The sequence below is a fragment of the Ambystoma mexicanum genome, chromosome 5q, assembly GCF_040938575.1.
Source record: "Ambystoma mexicanum isolate Mex_15411 chromosome 5q, UKY_AmexF1_1, whole genome shotgun sequence".
NCBI classification, from domain to species: Eukaryota; Metazoa; Chordata; class Amphibia; order Caudata; family Ambystomatidae; genus Ambystoma; species Ambystoma mexicanum.
Genome location: NC_090933.1, coordinates 1,250,963,712 through 1,250,981,976, shown reverse-complemented (window position 1 = coordinate 1,250,981,976; position 18,265 = coordinate 1,250,963,712). Strand labels below are relative to the sequence as shown.

General features: G+C 46.1%; 1 protein-coding gene across 2 annotated transcripts in view; it reads left to right on the top strand.

Moving 5' to 3' along the window:
• Positions 1-18,265, top strand: part of ZC3H3 (zinc finger CCCH-type containing 3) — a 2,515,563-nt gene that overhangs the window by 806,479 nt on the left and 1,690,819 nt on the right. For both annotated transcript variants that reach the window (XM_069621754.1, XM_069621755.1), the window contains exon 4: positions 7,321-7,462. In XM_069621754.1, the coding sequence (XP_069477855.1) occupies positions 7,321-7,462 (142 nt within the window). The remainder of the gene's footprint in view (positions 1-7,320; positions 7,463-18,265) is intronic.

Here is an 18,265-nt window from a genome sequence, read left to right as displayed (position 1 = left end):
TTGCTTTCTATTGCCTGTTACCTTGTTTCCCCAAAGTCCTGGGAAGCCCTGGCTCTGTCCCTTCCCCCTGACTGGTTGTTGGAAGTTCCATATATGGATATATGGTGGTGTTGGGAAGTTCAGGCCAGACTGGCTGGAGCCTTCCCAGTGACTGTATGTTGTGGGTACACCCTGTGGGTGGGACTTGGGTGAATGGCGTGTGTGACCAATATGCACTTCTTGTTGTGGATGTCTGGTTTCTGGTATGAGAGGCAAAGACTGAGACAGCCCTGCCCAAAACTGGTATGAATGCAGTGTGTAGTGTTGAATGGCTGGGTACTTGTCCCAATACACATTCTTTGTTGTGAGTGTCTGATAGGGAGGAGTATGGCCTGAATGCACTGTATGCCCGATTGGCTGACTGCCTGAATGCCCTTCTGTATGATTGGCTGCTGAGTGTGACCCAGCAGTGTGAATGAGAAGCAGAATAGTATATCTGGGGACCTCTCACCACTGGAAATTTTTCAGAAGCTGAGTCAACACTTGAAGAGTAACTGGAACTGCTTATCCTCAACGCCCAGCTGGAAGAAGAAAAACTGCTGCTGCATTTGCTTCAACCCGATCTGAAAGCTGTCGAGTTCGAGGACTGATCCGAGAGAGGACCTGGCTAGGCGCCCTCTTCCCGTGCTCCGAGGGACCATCGAGCACCGCAAACCTTGGCCAAAGCTTCCTGGAAGTCAGACCCTCGAAAGGCTGCTGGCCGGAGACTGGGAGCGCCGATGAGAACGAAGTGAAGCACCCGGACATCGAAGTCCATTGCCGTCGACTAGGGTTCAGAGTATCACCGTAACCTCTGGAGGCCTGTCGAAGCTGTGTTGCCCAGAAGAGGGGACCACTTGACGCCATGCCGCCGACGACCGGAGCCGCCCACTCCCTTGCCTAAGACTGTTGAATCGAAGGACTCCCTTGTCCGCATCATCGACCGCTTTATCCCGCCAGAGAAAGTTGAGGACGCAGTCGCGCTGAGGAGAATCCGCCGGTGGGTTTCCCGCCACTCGAAGACCACAAAGACTTTGACGAATCAATGCCCTTGTCAGGCCACAGTTCTTCAGAAACTCTTTGCGGTCTTGAACTATCCAACGCTGAGGTGCCCCGCACACCTCATCCTCGCAGGACATCGTCGACAAGCATCGCCTGGACCGACGCTGTGGTCTCGGCACCCTCGAACTTTTCATCAACGCCGTCAACGCCAAGTTCACCTTCTTCGACGCCTCTCGACGATCCGTGGCTCCTGCTTTAGAGGGAGTCACTCAAGTAGGATCGATCGACGTCTCTTCGAAGAACTCTGCTCTACCAGGTACATTGGGGGGTAGAAACATTATAGAAGGAAATTAGACTTGAAGAACAATATATGGACAGGGCTTGTTTTCTCTTTATTTTACAGGTTGCCCAGGTGGGCGGGGGATCTCCACACAGAACTGTGTCTAGTGGTAGGGGCCAGTATTCTGCCAATTGTTCTAGCCAACTGCTTTCCTCCTATGTCTATTGTTGGTTGCCTTTTATTAAGTGATCTGTGTGACATTTGACCAAGAGTATAGTTGATGCACTTTAATGAGATCTGATAATAATTGTGGTACCGCTTTAGAACTGTTTATATTTACCATTGTTGCTTTTCTGAGCACAAAGTGAGTTATTGTGAAAGTGTAGATAACCTTGAATATTAATTATATAAAGACTCTGTTTTAACTAATACAGTGTGTAGACATTCCTTTATGGGAGCTCGGGGACTACACTGTACTTAAGATCCAGGCTGCATCACCTCCTGAGAAGCTAGGCCTTGATTGCTCGTCCATTGCTACCGTAATAGAGAATCTTGGCTGGGGGCCTCTATGCCTCTCCTCTACCATATAAGAGAGCAGAAGTACAGACCCTTCCCCGCAGTCTTTACAGGCATGTTCTCCCGAACAAGTCCTGGATCATCTCAACGTCACCAACCATACCTTTCACAGACTGGGCTTCTCCCTCAATTACAAGAAGTCCCATATTACACCATCTCAAAAGCTACAATTCATCGGGCCGTACTGGATACATCCTTGGGAAAGAGCTTGCCACCCGAGGTGAGGGCACAAGACAATTCTGCAGATGGTCTCCAAGTTTCAGAGTGCCCTGCATCTCCCGGCCTTCGACTTTTTAAGGTTGCTCGCCTCATGGTATCCTGCATTTCTCTGGTGCCAGAGGCCCCCTTGAGAATGAGCTCCCTTGAATGGGCACTCGGGACTCAATGGTCTCAGTTCTCGGGCAACATGTCAGACCTATTTCAGGCACTAAGCAGGGTCGCACAGAGTGTGGTGGGCCTGCAAGGACAATATTCTGAAGGGAGAACCTTTTTGGCAACCATGACTGGAGATAACAGTAGTGACGGATGCCTCACTCATGGGGTGGGGAGCCCACGCCAACGATCTGACAATCAGCGGTCATTGGTCTCCATCAGAGTCCAAACTACACATCAACCTTTTGGAGCTGAGGGCAGTCAGACTAGCGCTGAAGGCCTGTCTGCCCTCTGTACGAGGAAAGAATGTACTGATAATGATGGACAACACAGTGGCCATGTACTACCTCAAGAGAGGAGGTGTAGGGTCACTAGCATTGTGAAGAGAGGCAATGCACCTCTTGTTCTGGGCAGTTCAAGAAGGAATCACCCTATCAGCAGTTCACCTAGCCGGAGAGTAGAACACGGCGGCGGACGCTCGGAGCAGGCAGAGCACTGTTTCCCACAAGTGGGAACTAGCTCAGGAAGTCCTTCAAGAGATCATCGCCCTTTGCGGAACCCCTCAAGTGTTTGTGACTGGTGTCTGAGAGGTTGAGGGAAAAGGATTGGGACCTCCCGGATGACGTAATGGAGATTTTGCTTATGGCCAGACAGCCAGCAACGAAATCCCTGTACTGCTGCCATTGGAACAAGTTCTGCAGCTGGTGCAGGGATAGGAATGTGGACTGTTACATGCAGCACACCCATGGTTTTGTCTTTCTTATTACACCTGCTAATTTGGGGCTCCAGGTTGGCAGAATTAAAGGGTATCTGGCATTGCTATCTATTTCTAAGTGCTCCTCTAAAGAGGTATCTTTCTTCAAAATACCATTAGTGATACAATTTCTGAAGGAAATGTGTTCCCTCTGATCCCCTCTCAAGTTCCGGTTTGGGATCTCAACTCTCATGTGTGCTCCTTTCAAACCTATTCATTCCTGTCCTTTAAGATTGCTAAAAATCAAAAACATTCTTTTCGTTGCTCTTACATCAGCCCGTAGGGTGATTGAAATTCAAGCCTTGTCTTGCAAGCCTCACTGCACAATTTTCTTTATCCTTAAGGATAAACCTACATTTTTACCAAAAATTGTGTTTGATTTTCATATAACTCCGAAAATTATACTTCCGTCTTTTCATCCTCCACCTCATCCAGGAAAGGAAGAGGAGAGATTACACAGGCTTGGCACGAGGCATGCTCTTAGCTTCTACATATCCAGGATGTCTAAGTTAAGACAGGATGATAAACTTTTTGTTGATGACACAGACCATAAGTTGGCTCTGGCTTTTCAAAACAAACCTTATCTAGGTGGAACATCTTAGGAATTTCTGAATGCTACAGATTAGCTGGAAAAGATCCTCCTGATGGTCTTGGGGCTCATTCGACCAGGGGCATGGCTACTTCCTCAGCTGAGTAGAGTCCTGTTGGGAAGCCATGACGCTGGCAAGTATCCCGAAGGAGCTGTAGAGCCGAGGCCTGGGCGGGCCACAGATGTGGGAGCCTCACTAGTCGGGTGTCGGCAGAAGGAGCTGCAGGCTAGGATGAGATCTGAAAGCTGCAAGCAACCGGCATCATCTGCAGGAAGGGAGCGTAGCTGCCGGGCAACCCACAGAGAAAAGGCAAAGTGTGAGCGGGGCTCGCAATCAGAAGAAAACGTGTTGGCGGAGCAGAAGCAGAGACAGTAGCTGCCTGGATGAGAGACGCTAGGAACCGTTGAGTGAAAATGAGAGGGCATTCAAATCGGGGCGCTCCTGCAGACTGTTGGATAGCCAAATCAAATGCTGAATGAATTAAAGATTGTGCAAGATGTAATAAACATAAAGCAATGGGTTGTGAGGAATAATACTGACAAGATGAACTGTGAGTAGCAGAATAAAAGATCCAAATCATTGAATAACGAACTAAGTGAACGCTTTTGACAAAGCTATGAACAGATATGAATTTGAAACAGCACACAGGTGTAGGTACAGAAGACCCTGTGTGGGCAAGAAAGCCTAGGGTTACCGGTTGCATGACCTGTAATGGGTGGTCCGTGTGTCCGATAACTGTGTACAGACCGGGGATACCCTATCTGTGAAAGCCAAAGAAACATACAGAGCATCAATCCAAGTGTATGAAAGAAATTGCTTAAGTGAAGCAGAAGAACGCAATCTCTATGAACTGTCAAGAATCAGGAGTGTAAAGTTGACCTGGAACTGTTTTTTTAATATTGACTGAACTGAAGCACAAGTGGACAAGCTGAACTAGTTAAAGTCTTGGGGAAGGGAAAACTAGAGAAATTGTACATTTGTGTCAAGCCTTTGGCAAAGAGAATCCTGAGGCCATTTTGGAATTGTGTTGTCTTCTTGGGGAAGGGAACCCCGAGATTTCTTTTGAACAGTATTGTCTTAGTGTGAAGGTAATCACAAGACTTTGTTGAACAGTCTTGAACTTGGGAATAGGGAACTGGAATATAAACCAGGAGCTCGAAGAAGCTCAGAACTTTGCACTATTTATTTTGTTGCGGTCATCCCTACACATTGTTTAGCCCTAGCTGGGAGGGCAAGTATAGGTTTTGGACACAGATTTGTAAATTGAACCTACTGACTCAGACTTTCCTTAGTTTCTTTAGGTAGGGAAATCCCACCGTAGCATAGGGCAAGATAGGCCTTCAACCATCCTGACATTTAAGTTAATAAACTACTTTTGTTTGAACTTTGAATCTGCTGTCTGTGTCTTGCAAAGGACTTCATTTAAGATGATCTTATAGACATCATTGACAAATGTCCACCATAGGAAAATGTGCTTCCTTTTCAATTAGCTCTCAAAATCCCCACATTGGAGAATTGTCAAAACCAAGACACCGCTCCTGCTGTGAATAAGGAGTTGGTAAGGAAATATAGACCCTCATCCATTGACCCTGACTCTCTCTCCTGGCATCCTACTACAGAGCGTATGGTACTTCCACTTCAAGGTTAGCTGCTTGTCCAACCATCTCACCTGATGGGGTTGACAACCAATATGATGCTTTAGCCAAGAGGGTATTATATGCAGGGAGCCTGGCTATGTGCCTTACTGAAATACACATAGGGCCTCATTATAACTCTGACGGTAGCCGTGCCAGTAAAAACGGAAAATGTAACTCCCCATTCCCATTAAAGTCCCATAGGACTCAATGGGAAAGGGGAGGACGGTAGCACCGGCAGCATTTGTAATGGTGCCGGTGCTACCGTCAAAGTCTGAGCGGGTACCGTTCCAGACCTGGCGGGCAGGAGGGCATCCGGCCCGCAAACTTGTACTCTGCCAGTCCGGTAACAACAGTGCCGGTAAGCCTACGGGCAGGGTTGTAATGAGGCCCATACACTCTTAGGAAAGCTTTTTCCCAGGCAGCAGAAAATATACCTGAAGAAGCGTTGAGGGATGGTTTTAATAACACCATCACTGATGGCAAGGAAGCTTCATGCCAGACCCTTCGTTCAGGGCTTGACGCATCAAACTGTGTTGGCCAATGTATGGGTTCCAGTGCAGTATTAGGGTTTACATGGTTATGCAAATCTGGATTTGCTCCTGATATCCAGTCACGACTGCTGGACATGCCCTTTGATGGGTCCAACCTTTCTGTACCAAAAGCTGATGAAAGCTTCAGTCTTCTAAGACGGCTGCAAAGTCTCGAGGGGCAGGATGCTTATTTTCATGTGCTGATACATCCAAGTGCAGAAAATATCAGAGGTTTGCCATTGGCAGTTCTCACTATCAGTTTCGAATACAGCCTTTTGGGCTCACATCTGCTTGATGGTTTTCACCAAGTTGATTTCGGTGGTGGCAGCAAATCTCAGGAGTGGAGGGATTCACTTAATTCCCTACCTAAACGATTGGCTGATCAGAGCTTGTTCTTCCCAACAGGCTCTGGAACATCTCAGCAGCACCTACCACTCTCTCCACAAACTGGGCTTCTCGCTCAACTTCAAGAAGTACCAGGTGACACTGTCTCAGAAGCTGCAGTTCATCGTAGCAGTCCTGGACTATTTCTCGAGGAAGGCTTTGCAACCTCAGGTGAAGGGACTTTAAATTGTTAAGCGTTTTCTCATTATCATGACAATTGGGAAACTATGCATTACCATGGGAATAATTACTGGTAATGATTACTGCGGTAATAGAAGGTGGGATCGAAGTGACTGCAGTATGTTTCCATGGGCACTTTTGGGGGAAATTACTGTGAAACTGAAAGGGGTGTGGAGAGTGGCCATGGGCAATGGTAAGTAGACCGTGCACTTTTAGTTGTGCTGGTGTGACAGGGATAGTGCCCGTTGTCTGTTGGATCTGATCATTTGCTAGTGAGCGGTATATGGGCTTCAGCCAGACATTTGGCCTAATTGGTGCCAAAGAGACATAGAGCAGGGATGAAGCCATGGCCACTGTTTCTTGGTGGCATCTGGTTTGTTACTAGGAAGGGGGTCATGGCCAGTCGAACAGCATTTTGCCTAATTGGTCTGGCCACTGGCCATGCCGGTGGGATCTGGTTAGTTACCAGGCAGGGGGGGTATGGGCCATAGGCCAGGCACACTGACCAATGCCAAAGGTCATGAACATTAGGCCTAGGTCTTTTTTAATAATTGGTGGAACATGGACAGTGAGTCCTGGAGAAGATATAGCATAAGCAACCCTTGAAATTCATTGAAAAAGCTTTAGGTAAGACAGAGTTGAGATGATCTGATTAATTGCAACAAAACCCACGAAATTAGGCCAGTGGTGGAAGTGATTACCCCATGAGCAAAAACATGAGATCACAGCCTGGATGATTAGTGACATCAAAAATTACATCATAGGTTACTTGTACGGTGGGGACAATTTAAGAACGTAGTCACTTCCCACACCTGCCAAATTTCATAGGTAACTCTGTATTAACAAACTGTTTGTTTCACTAATATATATATATATATATATACACACATATATGAGTGAGATACAGTTGTCGCGCTATTTACAGTTATCCAAATTAACTAACCTATGACCTCGTGTGAGAATGTAACTCGTTCATCTTTGTCTATTTCTGTTCCAGGCTGCAGCCCCTGCACCTTCCGAAGCCCGGCCTCAACGAAAGTGATAAAAACCCGCTACAAGATAGTGAAGAGAAGTGCAGCAGCGGCAGCCTCCATCAGCCCCACCCTCCTGTGGAAGGCGCGCAAGCTCTCGGCGGCGAGGTAGGATTGCACGCCTTGACGGGCACCGTTGGCAGGGCTCGGCGTTAAATGTGCCTGAAAGAATCCCAGATAAGCACAGATCGTCTTGCGGCTTGCTCAGCTCTGGAGCTAATTTGCCGTGCAAATTGCTTTATTTCTGGGTTAATTATTTCACAGTTCCTAGGCGCCGGTTCTGATTTTTTTTTAATAGACCCCTCGTATGTGCCTCGAAATTGCTAGTTTAGTTTACTTTCCTAATAGACGCTTATACAATATTGTTTTTAGCATTAAATAACACAACGATAAGGCTCTGCTTTCTGGCGCCGAAACTCACCTTGCTGTCTGCCACCCACTGTACTACTGCATGATATAAAGAAACTTGTGAGAATGTTGTCAGATAGCATGCACTGCCAACTGAACCATTTTTAGGGACTCCCATTGTTATCAGCTAAGGCACGATGAGATGAATCCATTTGCATAGGATATCACACACGGGTTATGTGGTGAAGTCTGGATTTGAGCCCGGTCTCTACTTTAAGGCAATTTGCAAATGTTTGGCTTTCCAGGGATAACATATGAATGTTTTATAGAGAGAGATCTTGAACAAATCACATAAGGAACCAACCGAACAATAGAATTGTTGCACAATATGTTGAGCAAAAGGTGTATGATTCTAGTTTTGTTCTCCCCATGAATAGACTGAAGACAGTGTAAGAAAATGCACAATAAGGTCAGGTGCTTATTTTTTACAAAACACAAGTTTGTTTTGCACCTCTAACATTTCTTCTCACACAGCATTTACAATTATTAAAGAATATCCCACTAACAGTCAGTCCCAATAGCCACTCATTGTTGTGCCTGGAAAATACAACATTAATCACCAATTTTAAATGGTCTGCTGGTAAAGAAACAACCTGTGTCTTTGTTTGAAATGCAAAGCCCACAAATCCCTTCCCCTGCACTTTGTGTTCCTCCACTTGCACGATCTGAATGACACAAGGCCTAGTAAGAACGTTTGTCTTGTCTCTGTACCCTCCCTTGTCTTGTCGCACCTAGAAACACACGTGTAGAGGTGTGTTGTAAATGACTTATGATATCATAAGCAGACGATTAACATTGTAATGTATGCAACCCGCGGGTGCCTCAGACTGTTTTCGCCCTAAGCTTGGGGGGAGGGGGCAACATCATGTTGCAGTGGGCACCCACACATCTTCAGCTGGGTCTGACGAACAATTAGGAGCACAGCTTTCCAAGTACTGACGAGAAACAGCTGATCTTTCGACTTTAGAGATCACCTGTGCCAGTGGAGGCACGTATGCCAAGAGATGCAGGGCTGGGAGACCTCAAGGTAGTGGGCGAGGCAGTGGACATGTGCGTGCCACACTTCAGAGTATGTTTTCGGTTTTGCCATACGAGAGGTCTTCCTCACACTGCATACTCGGAGGAGCCCAGTCTCTGGAGCAATTGTTGCAGATTTATGAGGCTAGACCCGGCCCACTTGAAGCCCTTCCCTGGACTCGTAAAGCAGGGCTTGTATTCAGCTGTATTGAGAGAGACACTTGAATGTGGGACTGCAGAAGTTCATTCCATTTGTTGAATGTGTGGCACGGTATTTGAAAAACATTTTTAGGAAACTGGAAAATGTCGAAACATCGCCCAAAAGGTGATGTTTGAAATAGATGTTTCTGCTCCTCTGGTTGGAATATTGGAACGAGATTGTTAGGGACAGTGGACTTGTTGGATTTGCACCAGAGCGATGTGCAGGTCATGCCAGTGTGAAGCACGTTTACTCTAATGTGTTTGTATTTCATATGGTGTTTTGTTCTCCAATGCCTTTCGGTTTTTTGCCTCTACTTCGCTTGTCTCTCCCTTCTTTTTTCCACGGGGAAAATATGTTTGATACCTGCGCATACACCTGTTTCTAGCTACATTCTCTCCTCACTGTTGCACTTGTCCTCAATCTCTCTGTCTCTCCATTTGTCTAGGGCTTTCTTGTTGTAGGCTCCTACCATACATTAACTGCCTGGAGTGGCCTTGTACACTCTCGATGAGGAGTGGTGGATTTCTGAGAGTGCACTTGGAGGCTAGTCGGCTCACTTTACGACCTCCAGCACTCATGTCATAAACCAATCTCTTGCTGCTAAAAGTGCCCATGCATTAACGAGAATCAGTACAAAGCCTGCCTTGAACATCTGATAGAAACCAATAACATATTTGAGTCTAGGAAGAATTGGGAGAGTCCAACCAAACACAACACACACAATTATAGTATATTGTTGTAACAAGTATGCTGATTAGGGCCTGTCGTATCATATCCTTAAAAGTATTGATTCTTTTCCAGCTTTTTGAGAAATATAGTTTCTCTAGCGTTTTTCTAAAGCCCTGTAGAAACAGTGGCACACACCCTTGATGCGGCAGATCTCGCCAACCTCAAATCTCGCCACAGAAACAGTAGAATTCACAAAGGCCAAAGCTGCGTACTACTCAACCACCTTTGTCGCAGCCATTAACAGGAGCAACACCCTCTTCGAAGTAGTAAAGCATTGTACTAAGCCCTCACTTGACTGAGGTGTCTGCAACCTCGGAACATTTGACTGAATCAACAACTTTGTCTCTGAAAAAATAGATGAAAACCTGTTAGATAATCCCAATAACACCCCAAGCTCCATCGTTAGCCCTCCTCTGATTCCTTATCCACACACTGCTTCTTTAGATGGCTCTAAATTCTCTCTCTTCGCCCGGACCACCTAAAAACGTTTGCCTCCCTCAAGCCGCCTACCTCCTATTCTGACAATATCATCCTCGCCTCCATCATTAAACAAAGGGTGGGCCCGGTGCTCAACACAATCCTCGTGATCATTAATGCCTAACTCACTGAAGGGTCCTTCCCATACACCCTCAAGATTGGGTATTTCCTAAAGAGGATATACGAGACCCGACAACCTAGTCGGGCAACTACCGCCTCATTATGAACCTCCTATTTATCAGCAGAATCTTGAAAAACGTAGTCACTACACAAAAAACCATCAGAAACAAACACCTAAGCCTCCTACACAGCGATCAGTTGATGCTCCACCCCAAATGCAGCATCAAGATAACCACAATCCATGTGATGCATGATGCCCTGCAAATCATGGATAAGGGCTACCCATGACTCTCCGTCCTCCTTGACCTCGCGGGTGCATTCAACACCATAGACCACAGCATCCTCCATGATGGGATTCACTGGCACTTTTCTTAGGATTCCCAGTCTCTTGCAGAGTCCCCCAAGGCTCCATCCTCTCACTGATCCGCTTAAAACTTTACATGTCACCTCTGGGCATCCTCTTCAAATATCCCAATATAGCCATCCACCAATATGCAGGCAATACTCAGTTATACTATATAATTATTATTTTTAATATTAAATGCTGACGTAGCTTCAGGAAGCAATGGAGCACTTTACAATTGTAGAGGGAAGAAGATGTGAGGGAAGCAGAGAAACGAGTGGCGAGCTGATAACAAGGCAGAGCTGGCAATTTGGAAGCAAGCCATCTACAGGCAACCAGGGGAAGAAACGAGGGGGAGCAGATCACCGAGTCTCAGTAAGGGTAGGGAGTGGAGGATGTGTAGAACTAGATGTTAGAGAGGAGTCATTCCTTAAAGAGGGAGGGTACTGAGCTCCTTCCTGAATTGAAAAAGTGAGACAGCGAGTCTGAGGTTGATGGGGAGATGGTTCTAGATTCTTGGGACATAGACAGAGAAGGCCTGTCCTCTGAATCTTACCTTCATGAACTCACAGTTCAAGTCTGCACATGTCCTTATTTGCCTCTGCGAATCACTGAAACCCACCCTGTGCTGTGCGTCAGCCTTTCACAGGCAGCCAGTGTTCCCCACCTATAGGGCTTCAATTGTCCATATATTCCCACGAAGCGCTTGTGCAAAAATGCAGCTTATTTGTTGATTTTGTAATAAACATCTAGGTTGTAGCACCTGTTGTGCTTGCAGAATCAGGGAACAATGCGTTCTGATATGAAACCTGCACCTTAGAGAGTTTTCAAGATGTGAACATATTGTAAAGACAATCTTGTGTAATGTGCGGCCACTTCAGTGTCTGATATTTAGGAAAGGAGAATGCCATCAAACAGCTTGCCAGCAAATCATGGTGGCCTAAACTTCAAAGTGGCCTGCAGAAATCCTGGATATTTACACATGCTCAATCTAGTTTCCTTCCATTGCATGAGCCAGGTTTCTTGCACATGGTGATGATTATATTTTGGGCAGTGCAATCGGGCAAACGTATTTGAGAAAAACTGGGACCTGGATGAAGGGATCAGGGTCATGTTTTTACAGATGGTCTTTCCGCAGAACATGACCCAATGCTCCATATTTCTGCTCCCAACCACCCCCTCACCTCTCTGCTTTCATGTCCGCTGTTAGTGATGCTCACCATGCCTCCACTACCACCTGGAGTGTTCTTGCCTGGATCCCCTCTCCACAGTGTTCTCATGCCATTTGCCCACTCCCCTTCCGCATCTTCTAGTCTTCCTCATCCAGCACAGTGCGTTAACGCTCCTGTTCTTTTCTCTTTGTTTGTATGTGTTTTCATGGGGGGCACTCCAGTAAACCTAGTATTGTTTGTTTTTTTACATTCCCCCATAAGGGACACACTTGTTAAGTCCTATCCCTTTTTCCACCTCTGGACACTTCCTCTAGCTGCCTCGCCCCCTCAGCCTTATCCTTTGCAGATGGTGCAACACGCACCCATAGGAAAGCACTGAAGACTGTACAAATGGACAACTTTAGACTGTGTGAGGAAGGTGTAAAACAACATCTCCTTTGCAAACCAGATCTTTTAATCTTGCATTTTGGAGTTTCTCTACAATAGCATCATTGTTTTTTTCATACTGGGTCCCACCTATTAAACTCGTTGTGCTCAATTGTTTGGACATATTACATGCCACAAACTTTGGGTGCATAGTGCGTCCCTGCTTAGAATTTGATTGGCCTGCACCTGCGTTGAAAACTGTTTTCCAAAGGGTGTTGAGTATGTGTCTGTTTTTTCTCACACTTTTATTGACCCGTAGATGAATGTCATTTTCCTGGAGTCCCTGGAGTTTAAATTTTCTTTTTTCGATGTGAAAGATATGTCCAGCTTTCATTGGTGATTTTAGAGTGCGACCACCATCACATGAAGAAGTCTGTGGGACATTGAAAGCTTGTGCTTCTTACCATCTCAGAATCATATTTTCAGTTAGTGCAATATAAAGTAGTACAAACGTGGATTTTGTTTGTCAGTCTTAAGAAGGACGATGCGTGATTCTGCTCAGAGTCCTGCCCAAGCTGGTGATATAGCCAACAAAGAAGTTTGGTCCTCAACAGAAGACACTTTCAGAGTACCTTCTGGTTAAGGCAAAGCGCAAAACCAGCCACCTGCGCCTTGTCGGTCAGTTTCAGATCCTAGATGGGTGCTCTGACAAGTCAATATTTTGTCCTGCTTGTCTCTTCATGATTGACAAACACTGGTCAGGCGTCACGGTCTAGTTTTGCCATGGAAGAGTCGATTTGAGTGTTTGTAACATGCAATCGACCGATCTTGAGTTTAACATGCGATCAGCCCTCATGGACCTCTTTGCTCAAGGTTTTAGCTGTGTTTGCTTTCTGGCCTCCAAAAATTGACCAGCATTGTGATTCTCTGCAACTACAATGCGGTTGGTTGACTGTCCATGGAAAAGAAAAACATCTCTAAAAATTATTTGCATTTATTTGGTCATTAGAGATGCTTTCATTTGTGTCTTAAAGAGATAGGGTGCCCCAGGGGTCACCAACCCCTCTCTTATGAAAGGATAGAGGACAGGATTAAGGCCTTCTTTCTGTGATCATGAATGACTGGGAGGGGAGGCTGATAATAGAGATTTTGCATCAAATTGTTTGCTATCCGAATGCTCTTCACCTGCCATGGATGTCAATGACCGAGTTAAAAACGACCCTTTCTCCATACCATACTTTTGTTATAATTGTTAAGTGGCTTCTCACCAGTTCAGCTGCTAAAGATGATGGGAGGCGCAGTCTCCCATCTCCATGCCTTCTGAACAAATGAGTAAGATGATCACCGGTAAAGGGGGCGTGTGTCTCTGTGGACTTCACAATAATCTTGTACTTTGTTTTCACTTACCTCTGGATTTTTGGAAACAAAATAAGAATATCATGTATCATCTGTTGGGATCTGTAACATGCCTAATCTTTTTTAAACTATTGTAAAATGGCCCATCCTTGGTCACTATAACCCGGCAAGCTTTAGTACTAATTTTATCCCGGAAGTGTTTGAAAGCTCGCTTATTTACTCTGCCATTGCGTCTCAATTTAACTGCTACGAAATTGGTGCATGGCCGTAGTCTGATAGTCATGTGACCACATAAATAATGCTGAGCTCCTTAAACCAAACTTTTCAACAATCCTGGATGTCTTCTCTAATACTGACTCGTGTGTCTCCTTGGCTAGTTCATGTTGTTTGCAACAAAGCATTTCCGGCTTTTTAGGCTAAAGAGGACCACTTGGACGCCTCTGTGTTTCTAAGCAATAAAGAAACCTGCATTGGTAGTGCTGGAGAAAACGCTCATGTAAATCCATTGAAAAAATACTGCATACGTTTTGAAATGGAAATGCTGTCATTTTTCGCCATTACTTATTGCAAGGTGTTTTGCTTTCATTCCCCATCCCTGATGTCCCCTATTGCATTCCCCCTTACACAACTACTCTTGCGACAGGGAGACATGGGCCGAGGAAGCGGGCACAAAACAAATAGAGGCACAGTGTGAGTTCTGGATGGTGGACCGCACAAGTGGACATCGGGGAATGTGGAGGAGGAACTGCAAAAGAAAGGGGTATTTTGCCGGGAGTTGACAGCACACGAAATGATTGGGGACGGGGAGGGGGGGGGGTTGGGTTGGTGAGATCACACACAGGGAACAGTTAACTGGGACCTACGCTCCCAAAGATGGAATGCAAAACAAAATAGCGTTGTGAAAAAGCCACAGGATGTGTGTGCTGTTTTATAGAAGAATGTGTGCTACAGATGCGTTATGAAAAGGAATAGTGCAGATAATGTGTGCTGCCCAGTTAGCTAAATTATGTCCTGAGTAGTTGCACCATTTAGTTGGAAGACTTAGTGTGTGGTGTTGGTTAGGGCTTCCACGCTCGCTGTGTACCAGCTTTGCTGCGTTGCTTATGCGTGGCCCATTGTTATTTTCAGCTTTTTGTAGTGAATGTAAACTGTGGTTAGGCAGCTTAGGATCGCTTTCAATGCGGGCAGGCAAGGAAGGTGCCCAGAAGTCCTTAATTCCTGAGATGTGCTGAGCCATCAAAACATTATAGGATTTCTTGTGTGGTCCTTGTGTGATGAGTATCGATGAAGAGGAAGCTTCCATGTCCAAATAACATGGTATGTGATGTGGCCGTAAGATTCAGAGGATGGACGTATCCCCTACTTCTGAACTATTCAAGGCGAGTTTGTATACATTTTAGGTCTCCACTGTTCTTGAGCTACACTGTTGTGTAGTGCCATGACCTTGTCAGGGGTCTGCAGGGACCCCTCTCATCCTTCTGTAGGCGGCTATCAGGGTGCAGCCAGAGCTGTTCTTACCCCAGGGATTGTGTGAGGGATTTAAGAGAGACCCCACTCCTTGGCTTGAAGATGTGCAGGGCTGTTGGTACCACTGTCCCTGCCGCAGTACATATAAGCCTCTGTCATGTCCAGGTCTCTTTTCCATCTTTTTTGGAACACATGAGGGCCTGTGAACACCTAAACCCTTCTAAACCTGACAGAAATCCTGGAGCTAAGGAAACAAGATCAAGTAGCGGGAGACTGGAACCTCAACCCTCAGAACACTATCTCGTCATCCAACCCACTAACTCCAGATGGACCTCTGGGCAATTGGTGGGGGAGGGGGTGTTAACAGCCAACTAAATGAGAATGGAAAGAAACTGCAGGGGAGCCGAGGAGACTTAGACATCCTCCCCAACCCCACAAGGAAGCAACACTCATCAAATCCTGGAGATAATCCCTGGATAAACAAGTAGCTTGAGCATATGGCTGCCTGCACAAGAATGGAGAGACTGAAAAGGGGAGGGGCCTTAAGCCTTAAAGACTTCCAGTGGTAGTTCCAGCCCCAGTGGAATAACTCAGCTAGCAATTGGCCAAGGGCAACAGCTGAAATAAATGTACTATGGGAGACTAGGGGAGGGTTAAGAAAGGTAGAGCAAAGCTATAAATAACATCAGTTGTAGCGGAGAGTGAAAGGTGTTCTTTTGGGGACGGGTGTAGAGGATGCGGACCAAGAGATCCACAAGGAGGTTGTAGCAGGTGGAGGAGTGCAAGGAGACCGTCTGAGTGCTGTGAGAGAATGAAGTTAAGGTATTCGGTCTGAGAGGTTGATACTAATTGTTTGTGAGAGTGAGATTGGCCGTAGGAAGGGAAGAGAAATAGGGAGTTAAGAGTCGGTGTCCGCCAAACTGTGTGAGTGTATCAAAGAGAGAGGGACGTGAGAATCAGGAGGGTAGCAGAGAGTAGAGGCAGGTGTGGGGGTAAGGAGTGTCGGAATGGCCAGGAGGGAGTTGGCGGATTGGGACCAGAGATGGAGAGAGAGATGCAAGAACAGGGGATAGTGTGTGGGGAAAGATGGAGCCAGAGAGGCATGACCAGGAATCCGTTTGTACAGAGATGGAATGGTACATTTGGAGGGTGGCGATGGGAGAAGTGGGGGAGAGGGTGAGACTGAGGGGAGAGGTGAAAGAGAGAGAGCAAGAAACGAAGGGGTGAGACAGGAGAACAGGGAAGTGTGGTGAACCTGTGGATTCACCAATGAACGAAAAGAAGTCCGAGGAAGGGGGAGAGAGCGAGTTAGATAAAGTCACTGCCTTTAGGCCTGTTTCCCCCTTAGGGTAAGGGATTGATTCAGACAGTAGGGGTTACCTGGCAATAGTCTCATTAGAGAGAATAGGAAAACATGTTCTAGGGAGGTGAGAGTCCAAATGGAGGTTAAGGTAAGCTGCAGGGATCACTCCTAGTCTGGAAACACCAAATGATTCTCACATAGCTATTTCTTTCTAATAAAAATGTTACAAATTCATAATTGTGTTGAGGGTCTTGATAAATTACATAAGACCCTCATATATGTCACTTGGCAAGCACTCCTAAGAATCGCCATGATGGCAGCAGCTTGCTGAGCCCTGTGTAGCACAGAACCCTCTAGAGTTTATCATCCTGCCTATCCCTCAGTTTTGATACTGAAGTGATGAGGATGCAGTGGGCATGCCTGACATCTGGAGGCGAGAACGTAAATCTCTTACACAGTGTCCGCAACACCAGAGCATGTAGCTGCTAATTGGGGTTGCTATCACAGCGGTGTGGGCTGCAGCCTATGCTCCCAGTGAACCTGTGCAAGCTTAGCTCGTTCGGTGGTGGACTATTTATGTGCATTTGCCCAGTAAATCCGGGACAGTTGGCTGGTGTTGCCATCTTGCCATCTCCTTGCCTCCACTACAGGTGGGCATTGCTTTGGTGGTTGGTGCTGTCTTGTCTTCAGGAAGTCATTGCTCTACCTCCACACCCATCACAAACTGTCTTAGGAACACGCGGACCACTCTTTACTTGCGGTGATCTTCATGCCAATTCATTTGCTGGTCTGAGTCTTGTTTCCTTGTGTATAGCTTAGCTGTGGCGATTCATGGCCAGTTGTAGTGGTATGCTGTACATCTGTGAAGTGTTTGTGCCACCTTGGGTAAGCCAGATGGGAATCGGGCCAAGATATTATTGTAGGTGACACTGGTCGAAAAAAGTCTAAAAGCCTGCCGCATACCAGTCTGATTTGCCCTCAGTGCAGCTGCCTGCACTTACTGATGCAGATTCTGATCCAAAGGCCAAGGCACTTTTTGGGGTTCAAATCAGGCTTTTCCTTCTTAGATGCAAAAATAGAAATGTTTGCCTAGAAGGTGGATCTTTTGCCAGCACTCCTTGACAAACATGGTACTAGGTTAGATGTTGCTGAAGATAGGATCTCATTGGTTGCAAATCTGCTACTGCGTGCCACGTCAAGGAAATGCAAACCCTGCAAAAGGTAATTGCTGCTAAAAATGTGACTTTGGAAGGTCGTTCTCACAAGAAAACCTCTGGATTCCTGGTGTGAGTGACTCAGGTGATATCAGACCCATGAAGAATTTTGTGGAGCAACTCTTGAAGGAACCTTTGTTTTGTTGACGCATCACGATTTTCCTTGGTGTTTATGGTAGAGCACACATTTAAATCTCTTTCCCTCAAGCCAGTGATGGGTCGCTCTAACACGACCCTGATGTAATTCTTATCACCTGTAATAAAAGAGCTTTTACTCCACCCTGAGGGGAGTGTGCTAGACCCCCCAGTAGTGGCTGTGGTAGGAATAGAGGTAGAGAAAAACATATACCTGTCACAATACATCTAAAGAGAGAGTAGGCAATAAACCCTTGCAGTGGGTTAGCTGCCCTCACTCATCCACACAGGACTGATTTACTAATGTCATGTAATTTATTGAGGTTCTACTGTTAAACCTTCTACTAACTCCCTTCCTTATGAAAAACATGCACCATATACAGTAAGACAATGGGCTTCATTAGTAGTTTGTCAGTGTGGCCGAAAATGGTGGTAATGGAGTGGTGGCAGAGTTAGTACTGCATTACCAGACTGCATTACCAGACTGCAGCACTACGGGTTTGGAGGCAAGGCGGAAATAAAAACCTCTAGCACAATACTGTGGGCCATTTTTGGGCTGTAGAGGAATTAACCAATCAGCAGAATTACGGCCAGCATTAATT